At 59.4% G+C, this 15655-nt stretch overlaps 1 protein-coding gene across 2 annotated transcripts in view; it reads right to left on the bottom strand.

Moving 5' to 3' along the window:
• The window catches only part of MAD1L1 (mitotic arrest deficient 1 like 1), a 309358-nt gene that overhangs the window by 64570 nt on the left and 229133 nt on the right, over window positions 1–15655 (bottom strand). For both annotated transcript variants that reach the window (XM_045993575.1, XM_045993577.1), the window contains one exon: window positions 6483–6690. In XM_045993575.1, the coding sequence (XP_045849531.1) occupies window positions 6483–6690 (208 nt within the window). The remainder of the gene's footprint in view (window positions 1–6482; window positions 6691–15655) is intronic.

Genomic DNA, 15655 nt, shown 5'->3' with positions numbered 1-15655 from the left:
GGCACAACTACAACAAATAAAACCAATACAATTCAAACAAGACCCTCCCCACATTGGCATGTGGTTCTGTGAGGTCCAAGGACACAAGACCAATCACCTTTCTACACACAAAGCAAGATCAGCTGGAAACAGTGAGCGCGCGCGCACACACACACACACACACACACACGCACACACAGTAAACTCCAAGAATTTCAAAAAACAACCAGGAAACACTTCAGGATGTTTCTAACAGAGCACGGGAACCGCTGAGGAAGGAAACGCAAGGAAGCCTGTGTTATGTCTTTCCACTGCAGGGGTACAGCTCTGCCCAGACTGATGTGCAGACCTAACGGGATGCCCGTGAGAGTGTCGGCAGGATTTCTGCAGACACAGACGAGCTGGATCTCGTGTTCATGTGGAAAGGCAGTGGGACAAGAACGGGCAAGGTGCTTGTGAAGAGGGGGCATGAGTCCAAGACTTGTGTTACTGACGGAGGGTCCAGCGATGGCTGCCAGGCAGGGTGGCAGTGACGCAACAGACACGTAGGTCAGGGACACAGGACCTTGGAGCAAGGGTAATTCACCGGAGACGGAAGAGGCTTTTCCATGTTTGACGCTGGAACAACTAGACGTTTAGCAAACTCCTCTCAAAACTCATCCCGACCTAAACCTCACATCGCATGCAAAACTCAACTCTATGCAGATCACTGAGTCAGCTTAAGACTAAAAAACTCTTCGTAGAAAAGTAAGAAAAAAGTGTCTTGACCTTGGGTCGGGCAGGGCTCTCAGATGAGACTCCCATAAAAGGAACATTCATTGTCTGAGCACAAATGAATAATGTCTGCTCTGAGAAGGATGCTGCGAGAAAATGAAATTCCCCGAACTTGGTAAAATGAAAACAACCCAATAAAGGGGAAGCTAGAGCAGAGACCTGCCCCAGAGGACGCAGGGAGCGCCAGCTAGGATGGGACATGCTGCATCACCACACACAAGCATGCGCATACACACACGCACGCACACACATGCACACCCGTGAGAACTACCCCAGCAGCACCAGCGTCCACGGGGACACATGGCCACGGGCCACGTATGGACACTGAGGGATAAGGGCCAGTTTTCTGGAAGCCAACCACGGGCTGACCCAGCCATCTCCACGAAGAATGTGTCCTGAGAAAATGGGCTAATGCTCCCACAAGCACCTGTGTGGTGGTTTCCTGTGTCCGGTACTCTAATATTGCTGTATTTGGGTGCATCTGCTCCCGTTCTGAAAGCTCAAGTTCAGTATCTGCTCTGTTTTGAAGCCCCTGTGGTGCTCTTCAGACTCATTCCAGGTGTGTGCCACTCAGACACCAGTCAGAGGCTCCAAAGACCCAGGCCACCTACCCTTCCATCCTGCTCCCAGGCCTGGGGAGTGAGAGCTGTTCTGCAGGGTGGGTCAGTAGACCCCCAGACCGGGACCCTCCTGCAGCTCACAGGGCCTGCCTTGGGCACAAATGGGAGTGCTCATCTGGGGCAGGGGTGCAGGTGGCTGCAAGGACCCTGCATTGCTCCCTGGAGTCCCTAGGCACGTCAGTCTTTCTTCCCCTAGCGGATGAGGCATTCCTTGTTAGCAGCACACAGGGATGGCTCTCACTGCGGTCCCACACAGGACTGGGCACAGGTGTGGGGGTGGAGGACCAGCTGAGGGGACCCCCGCCTAGAACAGCAGTCCTTCTCCCCTCCTACTCAACCCACAAAGCTCAGCTGAAGCCACCCACCCTGGCCTGGGAAGCTGCCCAGCCATCAAAGTCTGCCCCTCTTTTGGCCCTCTACACCCAGGGCCTGCTCCAAGGCCCCTGACTCCCGTGGTTCTTCCCCCCTTCTGTCCTTAGGGCAGGGACAGGCCCTGCTGCCACCTGTGGGCCCAGAAGGCAGCCGGCGGCCAGTGCTGCTGGTAACAGGAGTGTGTGCCTCGGGGGCCACGGCGAGCCCACCCCATCTCCTCCGTGGCGGTGCCCTACCCTCACCTCCATGTGAGCCAGTGGAAGCTGGGGGTGGCTGCCTCACTCGAGGGCACCAGGGTGGCAGAAACTCAGAAGGCCTGTGCCTTGTGGAGCCACGCCATCATGCCAGCCAAAGACGGCACCTCTTTGGCTCATGACCCGTGGCCCTCCCGTGACCCACCCATGGAGGCCACTGCAGAGCCCGCAGAGAGGATGGCATGGCGGAGGGAGAAGCAAGCTACTCTCTGTGCCCTAGTTCGCCTCCCTGGGTAGGAGCTCCAGAGTCCACCACCCTCTCCCACTCAGGGACACCTTGGGATCAGCTGCACCCGCACAGCCAGGCCGTGACAAATCTCATCACCTTCACTGTGTTGCTGTCAAAACCCGGTTATTTTAATATTAATGCATTACCTAATTAAGATGCAATTAATAATCTCCCTGGCCAAGCCCGGGTACTGCAGGGGGCCCTGTGGGGAGCCAAGAGCAAGCTGGGGGAGGCTGAGCGTTTCGGTTCCTGTCGACCCAGGGGACTGGGTCCTTGCTAGCGGTCATTCAGCAGTTCCTCTGTCAAAGATCCACAAGAACCTCAGACCAGCTCTCCCCCAAACCCTGAGAGTGCAGTCAGCGAGGGCAGGCGGCTGTGCCCATTCCCCCCACCAGCCCGGTCAGCCCGATGGGTCCTTCTCCTCCGGTTCAGCCAAGCTGCTCTCCTCAGGAGGCCAGCCTCCCGCTGTGAGTCCAGCTGTCTGCCATGTGCACCTGCACCATGAGGGCCGTGGGCACCCGCAATGAACTCGGAGGATGCTCCACAAGGCCAGCTCAGAGCAGACGGGAGCCTGTCTGACCCTTTACGTCATCTGTCAGGGAACCAGTTGAGCTCCTATAAGGTCTGTCAGTCGGTGCTATCCCTGGGGTGCCCGAGAGCGGTGGTCCCTGTATGGGTTTCCTGCCTCATCTCTGGCCCTCCACCGATGCCCAGACTGGGGCAAGCCTGACTGCTCCCAGTAGCACCGATCGGCACAGCAGAAGGCCTGGGCGAGGGGTGCTGCCACTCAGAGGTTTGGCCGGGCAGGTGGCCTGTGAGATCTGGGGGTAGAGGGCAGCAGCGTGGGGGACATCTGTTGGTGGCTGGAAGGCCCTTGGAGCCCCACTCTCTGAGGGGCATCTCCAGGGTACTCAGGTACCCTGGCCAGGGACTTAAAGTGCTGAGGCTTCTGTGAGTGGCAGGAGGTCACAAGTCACTGCCCAGCAGCCCGGCCCCACATGGCTGGGGCCGCTTGCCCCGCAGATGACCTGAGAGCTTTGGGGTGGGCACACTGGTTGAGCACCCGGAGCCTCGCAGGCAGAAACAAGTACCCCACCGTGCCATCTGGGCGCTCGTCAGCCAGTCAGCAGCGGCCAGTCATCTGCCCGCAGGCTCCAATGCTAACCACGAGGCGCCTGGCTCTACCGTGATCCCTTGGGGCTGGGTCCTACAACCACACTCGCCATGCGGCCTCTACCACAAACATGACATAAATGCCTGGCACAAGGCCATGGGCAACCCAGCAGAGGTTCTCAGAGCTCCTGCTCTCACCGAGCTTGCGGGAGAGGCGGCCTCAGCCATGTCCACGCACCCTGCACCTCCCCCACTGTGGCAGCTGTGTGGTCCATCAGCCGGTGCCCCGAGGGGAACCCATCCCTAACAGGGTACTGGCCTCTGTCTCTGCCGACCAGCGCCGGGTTCTCAGTGAAACTGACACGCACCGGCCTTCACCAGCTCGACCTGCACGCATGCCTAAAATTCTAGGCTTCGGTTTGATGCCAACTCTGTTGCACAGGTAGGTCACAGAGAGTCTTTGAGAGTCTACTGGCGGGATGGGGGTATGTCCCACTCCCTTGGGGCATTGGCTGTACCCACTGGCTGGTAACTTCGGTACTAGGTCCTCCCATGGTGGACCCACAATGGTGTCAGTGCTCCCGGGTCGGACAGCGAGGCCCCGCTTACCACCACCAGACTGAGGCCTGGACTCCTTGCCCTGAGTTGCTTGTGTCAGGTCCCCACACTGTCCTGACCACAGCCACGCGAGCTGGGCCGGGCAGGAGACTGGGACGCCCTCTCCTCCCAACACCTTTTGCTGCCCCTGCAGTGGCTGAGAGTCCTGTTTCTCCAGCGGCTCCATTTTCTGGGTACTCATGACTGACTTGGCAAGCCCCTACTGGGTGTCCATGTTGGAGCACCCTGACCGTTTGGCATTACCAGCCGCGAGTCCAGCACCCAGGCGAGGAAAGCTCTAGTCTGCACCATCTCTCAAGACACTGGACACCTTCCATTCTACAAGGTTCCAGAACCTTCTGACCAGTCTCAGCCTGCTCTGGCTGTTCCTAGGGCAGCTGTCCCACGTCTTCCTCATCTCTCAAGGGCTGGTGCTCCAGCCTTCTGTATCCACATCTTGCTCCCTGGCTCTTGCCCTCGTTTCAAAGGCATGCATCCTCCAAGGGCCTTGTGAGAGAGGGAAGCTTGAGTGAGCATTTTCTAGACACTGAACATCGGAAACAGAAGCAAACTCCTCCCTCGTGGGGCTGAGCGTGGGGCTGGCTATGACCTGCTGTCTGGTCCCTCGGGCACCCAGAGTCCGGCCCCTGGTGGCTTTCTTGCTCCTCGAGCCACAGTTGAGAAAGGAGCAGCCTGTTTCTCCCTCTCTGGGAGGTGACAGGTGCCCTTGTCCCTGCGTTGAGAAGCCTCACTGTGACACATCCCAGCATGGGGCACCTCCCTCTGGCCAGCCACGAGTCCCCTGGGCCCCCGACCTCTCCTAGAGCCACCAGAGGAGCCACAGACACCCCACGCCCCTCGTGCCTCTATCTGACCTTCTGCTCTCCTGTGCACATACCCCCCCCCCAATTTTCGAAGTCTTCTGTTTAGCTTTTCACTTCAGTTTTGGTGTCTTTAACTTCCGAAAGTTCACGTGTTTCCTCTTTGAAAAAAGTAAAGCAACATTTCCTTCCTCTCCTAAGACATAGGCTTTGTCTTCCCACCTGTGCTGTTCTCTCCCGCAGGGCCCGGCTGTCCTAGGACTCTGCTCACAGCGAGGGGACAGGCCGGGCAGGGCGCCCCATGTCAGCTGCCACAAAAGGAGCCCATCCAGAGGCTGTTGTGGTGGGTGAAGAGAAGGGGGCGGATTGGGGCGGGGGTCCTGGCACCCACACGCACCACCTCTGAGCTTGCTTCATTCTTTCCGTCCAGGGACCCTCTGCACGCCGCAGATGTGTCTGGCCCAGCAGGCCTGACATGGAGCCCAACATCCTCGGTCCCTAATGAGTTCCTGGGGAGGCCCTGCCAGCACCGGGCCTGCTCTTTAGGATTCTGGCTCTAAGAGAATAGCCTTGGTTTTCTGTTTCCTCTTTTCATTGTTGCTGGGGGCGAGCTGTCTAGAGCAGGGTGCTCGGCAGAAGGCGTAGGGGCCGATGCCTGTCCTTACGCCCTCTGGCAAGTGCCCTTAACCCTCTGCCCCCGGGGCCACCTGCCACCACCTCCAGCCTCGGAGGCTCTGGGGCACCACTTGGACCCCTCTCGGCTCCACCCCCTTCAGCCACCCGCCCACCAGCGTCCTCGAGTCTTCTCTGTGCGTTTGCACCTTCCTTGAAAATGAAATACAAAACCCCCAAACCTCCCACGGTCAGGCTGACAGCAGGACGGGCCAATGGCAACGGCAAACGGGGCAGAGAGGGGGCTGGAGCCAAGACCCCCGAGCAAGAAGACACGTGCAGAACAAGTCCTGGGCAGGGCTCAGTAGAGTTGAGGGGGACGAGGCGGTGGCCAGAGCCCTGTGCCTTCATGGGGCAGAGGATCTGCCCAAGGAGGTCAGGAGGGGCTTCGCACAGGAGGAGCCGTGCTGGAGCACAGCTGGGAAACATCAAGGGAACAGGAGCCTCGTCCTGGCTCACTGACAGCTCAGTGTCCCCGCCAGAGCTGTGGCGGGATAGGCTGGGCAGCCTGCAGAGAGGCTGGCTTCTGCAACCGGCCCTCACCCTGGACAGGGACCCGGGCAAGTGGGGCTCCCAGATATGCCCCCCTTGGCTGGTGGGCCCCTTTGCTCTGCACTGGCCGGGCAGCTCCAGCACAGGACTCAGTGGGAACAGGAGGGTTACTTGCCCGCATGGGCAGTGACGAGCCGTGGGCTCAGGGGCTGTCACCCTGGTGTGCAGAGCTGTAGAGTGTGGGTGAGGCCATGTTCATGTGCCGTGCTCCTGGCCCCTGCACCAGGGCTCTGGACTCCATGAAAGGTACTTAGATCCATGAAAGATGGTCCCCATTTCCACAGAGCATTGGATCGACTCGTGATTAATGGGACACGGATACACCGAAAAAAGGCACGAATTTGTGTGAGGGTCTTGGAAGAGTTCAGCCACTTGTTCCCCCACAGCTGCCAGAATCTCTTCCCGCTGTGACCTGTGGCCCCTGAGGGGCTCGGTCCCAGGCCCTCCCGCAGCCCCCTACCCACAGGATGGCCCATGGACGCAGTGGGGAGGGACCTACCTGTTAGTTCCTTGGACGAAGGCAGACTTGCGGCGGCCTCCAGGTCAGCAGGGACAGGGCCGCCTCGCTCCAGCGCGCGCACGAGCTCCCGCAGCTGCTCACACTCCTCCTGCAGCCGGGCCTGGTCCTCACGGAGCCGCTGCTTGGCTGCGCTGGCCGGGTTCATGCTCATGTGCAGCACTTTGGTCCTGCTCTGGTCGTAGCCACCCTGCAGGACCACGGGGTGGGTCAGCATGGCCTGGATGGACAGCTTCGGTGACGGACACTGGGGGGTGAGGGCAAGGACGGCCACCCCTTCCCTGGGCCTCCACACCCAATTGATGAGGCCGTGGTGCTGTGACCTGCCTCAGGGAGCGGCAAGGGGTAGCTGGGGGAGGAAAGACAGAAAGACTCGGAGACAGCTCTTTGGAATGTCGCAGGCGCTTGCCCGTCTCCTCACACAGCACACAGGCAGGGCATCATGGGAGTCTGTGCGCTCTAACACGCCACTGGCAAACACTCACACCCGGGGGACTGGCTCCCACAGATGCAAAAAACAACACAAACCTGAGAGAAAGACTGAGACGAGAGCTAAGTACCCATGCAGAGCCGTCAGCAGCTTACCAGTGTGGACACGGCCCTTGCTCAGCTGTGAGTCTACACAGGCTTGCCGGTAGAGACACCTATGTCTGCTCTACACTGGGTGTGTGTTCCCGCCCATGTCCACCTGTGCGCCCCACCTCGACAGGGCCCAGCCCAGCTCCCTCCCCTGCCGCTGCCCTAGCTGCCCACCCCCCACACGGCTACCGGGTCCAGCACCCGCGGGCCGCGCGTGAGAAGCGCTGCACTGGGCACAGGCCCTCGTGCCTCTGGGTTCAGCCTCTCTGCTTCCCAGGCACCAAGGTTGGCCTCAGGGCGCTGTTCCGAGCACAGCAAGGTTGCCCTCACATTCGGGAGTCTAGCTTGGGTGCTGGTCTCACGGATGACATCACAGTGACGCACATGTCCATGTTCAGCGTGCAGTCAGATTGGTCAGTGTTGACAAGCGCACAGTCACGTGTCCCGCCCCACGCTCACTGCCCCCACGGTTCTGGCTTCTCCAGAACATGGCTAGCTAAGCCTTTTCAAACAGGCTTCTTTCACTCAGCGTCTGCGTGGAAGGCTGCACCCTCCCTTGCTGGCTCGCTGGCTCATTTCTTTTTGGTGCTCAGTAGCATTCCTTCAGGCGGATGCACCTCTGTGCGGGTCTGCTCACTTCTGAGGGGCACCCTCGTTGCTTCCAGTTTGGGCAATAACGGAGAAAGCCACCATGAGCAGTCCCGGGCAACTTCTAGGACAGAGGTGTGCAAGTAACTGGGTCCAGCCTTCTGCTGCTTCACCCACCGCCTCTGCTGGGGCCCCTGCATCCCCTGCACCCCAGGACCACCCTCGCTCAGCCAAAAGACCCCCCTCGATCCCCCTCTGCTGCTCCTGCTTGCCTGGCAGCCCATGTTCTGGTTAGCAGACACTGTCCCACTCCAGCCAATGCGGACCCCCCTCTGTCCAGTCCTGGAAACCAGCGTGAGCGTGGCCCTGTGACTGGGCAAGGCCATTTTCCTGAGGTTTTATCCCCAGTAGCCAGGAGACGGAAAGATGCCTCCTCCCTCCTGAGGCTACAGGTGGGAAAACCAAGGCCTCACTATCTGCCACACGTCCCGTCTCTTCCCTCTGGCCTGGAAGGGGCCCATCCACCCCAGGGAAACAAGGTCAGCAACGCAGACATGGAGAGCGAGTGAGGCCTGGCCTCCGTGCAGAGCTCAGTAAGCACGTGGGGAATGACTGGAAATTTCAGACCCAACCCAGGGCCCGGATGAACTCTGCAGCCTACGGCCGGTGAACATGTCTATGGGCCACCTGGCAGACTCCACGACGCATGACAGTCTTAGCAGTGACGACCGAGAGCCACCAATGCACGGACAGACGGAGCCCAGGGGGAAGGGTCATCTCCCCTGTAAATGGTGTGGGGGCCACGGAACGCCCCAATCACCCTGACCTCACAGCACACATGAACCCTGACTCCTGGAAACACAAGGTAAAACAGAACCGCGTTAGGAAAAAACACAAGAGGACGTCGTGACCTTGGAGCAGACAGAGGCTGCTCTGAAACAGGAAAGGTGCTGGCCACACGCGAAAACAAGCACACTTGACTCAGAGCGAGAAGGCGACGGCAGAGGCGGACGCTTGGAACGCAACACCTGACACAGGACTCGTGCCCAGAATCCCTGGAGGACCCATACAAACAAGCAAGACAAGCATCAGACAATTCAAGTTTTAAAATGGGCAAAAAATGCAAACACTTAGCAAAAGTGTCCCAAAGGCCAACAAGGCAGGAAATGGGGCACAAATTAATCGTCAGAGGGATGCCAATTAAAATGGCTGCGAGATAGCCCGCATGCATCCCCAAACACCCGGCCGGCACCGAACAGATGGGAAACACCGAGCACCGTGTATCGAGCGGCCGGCGCTCAGGCAGGTGAGAACGGGAATGGACACAGCCACCCCGGAAACACCACTTGGCAGCACTCAGGGAGAGCAGATGGACATCCCACAGCCGACAATTCTGGGCCTTGCACAGACGGCCACCGGGAGTCAGGCACCAGCAGGTCCTGGTCTTGCGGTCCACGCCCATCAAACGCAGTGTGTGGTCCCCATGTGGAGGACCGTCCGCGAGAACGGGTGTCACAAACAACACTGAGCAGCAAGCATTGGACACAGTGGAGCCCACATCAGGGCCCAACGGCACCCCACGGCAGCAGGCCACACTGCTCTGGGCTGTGAAGGGAAGGAGGGGCCAGCTAGGGGGCTCTAGGGTGTCTGTGATGCTCTGCCTCCTGCTCAGGATGCCGGTCACCGGCGGGGTCAGTCAAGGGAAATCCATTTCTGGTGTCTTGCCCTGTGGCCGTGATGGGAAGGGGTGCCTTGACACAAGGACCATCCAGAAACTCACAGGGAGCCGAATGCTTGACTCTACCGGAATTTACTCATGCTTGGGAGTGAGCGAGGCACACACATGAACAGATACACACGTGCACGCACACATGTATGGCACTCACACACGTGTGCACCCACATGCACACGGACACGCTCATATGCACTCATATAGGTAGACACACATATATGCTCATACACCGAGATGCGTGTACACACACAGATGGGCACGCAATGCACAGCCTCACACACACACACACACAGGTATGAAGGTCAGAGAACCCCAAGGGGAAGGGGAACTGGGGACCCCTGCCACCCGTGGGACCTGCCTCTAAGACCCTAATGACCCTGGGTCAGTTTGCGGGGGGTCCCAGCCTTTTGCCCTCATGCTCTTAGATCTGCCAAGAGCAGCTCCAGTTTATGGTCTGGACGACTTGCCCGGTGGCCCAGGTGAGTGGGGGAAGAAGGGATGTTTGTGGGGTCACAGCACCGGCCACGTCTCTCTGGCCGTCTCTCCCCGGCCTTCCTGACAAGGACAGGGGCCACAGCAGGGCAGCAGAGGGAGAGGGCTGCCTCAAGGGTCTCAGCGTCTGCCAGAGCAGCGAGCTGGCGCTGCTGTGAGAAAGGTCCTGGACCCATTCTGGGACAGGTCCGAGGTCTCCCTCCAGCCAGGTGCTCTGGGAGGCCCGTGTGTCCTGAGCAGATGGGCCAGAGGCCGCTGGCCCACCGCCCCGTCCCATCTCTGCTGGTGAGGCACCTGAGCCAGATGAACAACCATGGCCAAACTTCCTTCCCGCCCGATCCGCCGTTCTTTGCCCTCTCCTGGACAACAGTCCCATTTCCCACTGCCTTTGTGAGTCCTACCCCCATGTTTCTCCTCTCTCTTCCCGGAAAAATGGGATGGGGGAGGGGCAGAGCCCTTATTCCGATCATCCCTCTCCCCCGGGAAGGAGGCTGGCTGCGGACACATCCGTCAAGTGTGCCAGGGTCAGCACACGAGCTCAAGCTGCCTTGGGTGTGGTCCTGCCCCATCACTGAAGGACAGTGCAGCCACCCTGGGGGCCCCGGGCGGGGCCAGCCGCCAGCCCAGAACACCTGCAGGTGCCTGCAAAGGGGAGGAGGATGGGGCTGGGGGAGGGAGCAGCAGGATCCTCTCCCTTCTACATGACACCCCTGCAAGTAAAATACCTTCCAGGTGTTCTAGGCACAGGGGAAGACAGCCCATAAGCCCCATGGTAGGAGGGGAGAACAGACACCAGCTTCAGCTGCGGGCCAGCAGCCACGTCCCCGAGACCCTCTCCGCTGGCATCACCTCGGAGAGAGAGAGGAAGGCCACCTGGGGCCACCAGAGGGTGGGGGCCCAGGACTCCAAGGAGCCTGCTGGAGAAGGCACTGAGTGGGGAGGACTCGGGGCTCTTGATGGGTTTCTGAGAACCTTGTAAAAACCCCAAAGGATAAAGAGAGATTCTGTAGCTTTGGCTGAATCATAGACTCTCAGGTTAGAAGGCAGTGTTACTCCTCGAATTTGAACAGTCGGGAAAGATAAGCAAGTGTGTGAAATCTATCTGCTGGGTGGGCAGCCCCAGGCCCTCCTCCTCCTGCATGGGCTGAGGGTCTAAACTGCAGCATGAGGAATGAGGAGCCCCGCACAGAAGCCCAGGGTCACAGCGCATGCCCTGTTCCGTCCCACCTGTGATCATGCTCGTCTTTCACAAAACCCTCATTTTAGGGGAAACAGGTAGAGAGTGGGTCAGGGCACAGAGGCTTGGGGCCCCGAAGGCTGGGGCAGATGGTCTGGGGAGACCAGCCTGGTGGTTTGCTGTCCTGTTTCCTGGAGATGTCTATCATGTGGGCCAGCAATCCTTTCCACAAGTGGGCACAAAGCAAATATTCAGGTTTTGTGGGCCACACAGCCTCTGTTGCCACTGTACTGCATAGACAACCACAGACATACGTAGACAGATGGGCACTGCTCGGTTACAAGAGAGCTCTATTTGCCAAAACACACGGCCGGCTGGACCTGGCCCATGGGCTCAGGTTTGCTGACCTTGGGTGGGAAGAATCTGAGCAGGAAAGTGGGAGGCGGAGGAAGGTTCTCCTGCAGTGACGCGCTACGGGCTATGTGGCAGGCCGCACCGAGGCTGGGCCAGAGGCTGGTTTCCAGAGTGCTGGTGCCAGTGATGGGGGAGCGTCCCCAGCCCACAGAGCCGAGCCAGAGCACACTGAAAACAATAGTGAACAAACAGTGCTGGCAAGGACCAGAGACGGAAATAAGCACCCACAGACCAGAGGACGGCGTGTGTGACAATGACCGCACCCAGCTGGTGGGCACGCGCCCTTCATCCTGCATCACCCAGATGCCAGCTGCTTCCCAAAGTCACGTGGCACTGCAAGGGGCTTGGGAGAACCCTGAATAACCCAGCCATCCTGAAGAGGGTACAGCACAAAGACCCCCACCTCCATTACAGGAGCCATGCACTTGGATGCCGGCCCTGGTACAGACGGAGAACTCACCGGAAGAGAATCAAGAGCCCACAGGAGAACCTGATATCTACAGCCAACGATTTCCTACAGTGCTGCCAAGACCACTCAACAGGGAAGAACAGTCCTTTAATACACGTGCTGGACCATGGGACACCCACAGGCAAATGTGTGAAGCCGGACCCCTACCTCACGCCATATGTAAAACCCAACTCCGAATCAAACACCTAAGCATAAGAGCTAAAACTGCAACTCCCAGGAAAAAATGTGAGTTTAAGCCTTTGTGACAGTGGATTCCGCCGTGCGTTCCTGGACAGGATGCTAGACACAAAGAAGAAAAGAAAAAGAAAAACAAACTGGATATTATCGCAGTGAAAAACGTTGTGCTTCAAAAGACACCTTCAAGAAAAGGAAAAGACAACGTACAGAACAGGAGAAAATACTTATGAGTCACACGTCAAGGACGTGACTTGTACCCAAGATGCTGACTCAGTGGGGACCAGACCAGGTAACAGATTAAGAGACGGGCAGGGTCTGATGACACACTTCTCCAAGGAGGAGACACAAAAACAAGTAAGTACGTGACAAGATGCCCAAAGCTGATGTCATCACTCCTCAGGGAAAAGGAAACCAAAGTCCCCATGAGATAACAAGCCTTGGCGAGGGCGGGGAGGTGGCCCAGCCCCCAAGGACCGCTGCTGTGGGTATAAAATGGTAACAGGCCCTCGAGTAGTTGAATGTGGAGTCACCATACAGCCCAACAGGCCTATACAACGGGGTCTGCCTGTGAAGAAACGCTCACAGCATTGTTATTCGTGGCAGATGAAAGGCGGGGAGAACCGCGTCTGCACAGGGGAACGTTACTGACACCCGCAACAACACACGTGTTCCTTAGATGCACAATGCCCAGGGAGAGAAACCCCTCACAGAGCACCCCCAGGACAGGACCCCACACAGGTGGCAAGTGGGCCGGGGCCTGCGCAGGGCAGAAGACAGAGGTATCACAGGGGCAGGGCACGGGATGGCGTCCTGAGGTAACGAGAGTGGTACACCATCTGCAAGTCCACCAAAACCACCAAATCACTCTCGTTTCAAATGGGTGAGGTATGTGATACATAAATCCAATCCCCATAAAGCTAAATTTTTTAAAAAAAGAGAAAAAAGGGCAAGTGGTTAAAAGCCAGTTAAAAAGCCGGCATGCAGATGGGAGAGCAGCCCCGGGCCCAGTGAGGGAACATGAGCTGACTGTGGCCCAGACCCCCACTTCCCGCGTCACCCTGGGGCCAGCTGGAAGAGCTGGGGGCACGCACCTATCTACCCGGGCACCCCTCAGCTGTCCTGTCAGAACCCGAGAGCTCGGCCCAGCCCCCACCAGTGGCTCTCCTTCTCTCCAGGGCCTCAGGAGGCACCCAACCAGTGGCCAGGCCGCAACATCTCTGAGCCTCCTGGGCACCCTTGTGCCTCCACGGCTGGTCAGAATTTGCTGCCACAGTCCCCTCTGAGGGACGTTCCCTGACCTCATGTTCTCAGACCAGCTTCCTGTGTTCAAGCTCGCAGCCCCGGGCCCTCAGGGCTCCTGCAGGCCCCCATGGCTGCCTGACTGGCCGCCCTGAGACCGCGCACACTGCTGGGCCCCCATCCCGAGGACAGAGCTCTGCTCTCTGTCTTCCCTAGAGATGTCCGGCAGGAGCCAGGCCCCTCTGCTCAGGTCTGTTTCATCTGAGTCTTGACACATGGGTATTTTGGGGTGCCTAGCTAGCACATGCAGACCTGAGACCACCAGGTGGGGCACCGGCCAGCCTGGGTCCCAGCAAAACCCTAGGAGCTGCCTCTCAGCCATGATCGCAGCGCAGTGAAGCTGGTTGGTGGGGAGGGAGCTGGGGGCGGGGGGTGCACAGGCCGAGTCCCCGAGGCGAGGTTTCAATGCCCTGAGGGCCTGGGTGTGTCGCTGGCACCTGCCACGTGAAGCCTTCCACACTGAGCTCAGAAAGCCGAGGGCTGGAGGAGGCGAGGGGAAAGTGAAGCTGGTAGGTGCCATTGGGGCCCCTCAGGAGTCTGCCCAGGTGTGGAATTGGAAAGCACACACACCAGGTGGCCAAATGCTGTCTTCCCAGGGGGCAGAGAAGACTGGTTCCCAGGGCAGCCACCTGTAGGCCCAGCCAAACTGGAAATAGGCACTGTGGTCATCCTAGGATTGCCCACAGACCCCATCCTTCTCCTCTCCCCATGCCCTGCGGAGCTGTCATGGGGCAGACAGGTGCTGACCCATGTGTCAGGACCATGTGGCTGGGCAGCGCCTGCTACACCATCCCCTCTCGATGCAAGGAGGCCATCCTTCTGCTTCTGTGTGGGCAGCATAGTGTGGTGGACCCCAGGGAGGTCCAGGAGGGAAGGGAGACACAGGCACCCCCGGCTGGCTGGTCACAGGGCATCCAGCCCCTGAGAGCAGGGGCTCCCAGATGCTTCCAGCAGGTGGGGATCCTGTGAGGATGGGGAAAGGGAATCCGGTGCCTTGCCTATAGCGAGCACCCCATAAGGACCCATCGAGAGGAGCCAGTGGCCCTGCACTGCCAAGGGCCGCCCGCGAGCTCCGGCCTGGCTCTTCGGGCAGCATGCATCGTGGAACCCCTACTTCGCTGCCGACCTCCTACACGGAGGACAGCGCAAGCACCCAGGGAGCAGAGCTGTTCCCGAGCACTACTGTCTCCGCCATGAGTGGTTCCCGTGGTCACGAGCGCCCAGCACAAGGGACAGAGTGGGCAACTCCGCGGGCATCCGTGGCCAAGGGGCGGCTCTGAGTGAGAAGGGGACATGGCTGCCAGGCGCTGAGATGTGTCGTCCCCTTGATCGATTTGCAGCTAAGACGCGGGCGGTCCTGACAAGAATCTCCAAAGGCCAAGTTCCAGGCGTCCTCATATGAGCTGGTGAGATTCCTCACGCAACACACACTTGTGTCGTTCGCAGCGGGAGCTGGCGCTCCTGCCAGAGAACGACCTAGTCGAAGCCGACCAGGACCAGACAGGGGTTGGCCAGGGTCGCGGGGACATCTGCTGCACACTTCTGGAAGGGACATGCCTCTGTAACCACCAGCCATGTACTGGGGGCAGGGGGTTCGGCCGTAGGGTGCACCCCGCTTGCCCCCACAGCGAGGAGTCTCCTCTTGCTCCCTGACTCCATGCTAGCTGGGGAGAACAGCTGCTCCCTCTGCATCCGGACCCACGGGCGGGGGGTGACAAGCAGCACCAGGGGCCCCTCCACCCCAGCCCGTGCTGGCCCTCTCCCATCTGCAGAAGACTGAGGGCAGTGGTCACCATCCCTGAGGGCCCTCTGGGCCTAGTGCTCACAGGCCTGCACAGAGAACAAGCCCCGGGGGCCCTCGCCCGGCCTGTGGCCACACGTGCTGTGGACGGCGGCCCTGGCAAGCCAGGCGAGGAACCCGCTGCCCCTTGGCCCACGGCCCGGGAGGGAGGGCGCCTGCCGCCAGACCTGACGCGCATACCAACAGGCCCTGCTGGAAGAGGCAGGGACGCGGGGAGAATTAAACAGCACGGTTAAGTAAGTGCTGGTCCTCATGCATATTTCTAAATCACCCGGCCTCTTAGCTAAATCAATCTCTCTCCTGGCTGAAGGAAGCATAGCTCGGGGAGAAGAGCAGGGGCCTCAGGGGCACCTGCTGGGTCTCGGGGCCTCCCTGGGCCCTGCCGTCGTGACCCTGATCCCTCACCCTGGCCCTGTGTCATCTTCTG

This window comes from Meles meles, chromosome 21 (assembly GCF_922984935.1).
Source record: "Meles meles chromosome 21, mMelMel3.1 paternal haplotype, whole genome shotgun sequence".
Lineage (NCBI taxonomy): Eukaryota > Metazoa > Chordata > Mammalia > Carnivora > Mustelidae > Meles > Meles meles.
Note: the sequence above shows the minus strand (reverse complement) of the source record. Positions and strands in the feature narration are given on the sequence as shown.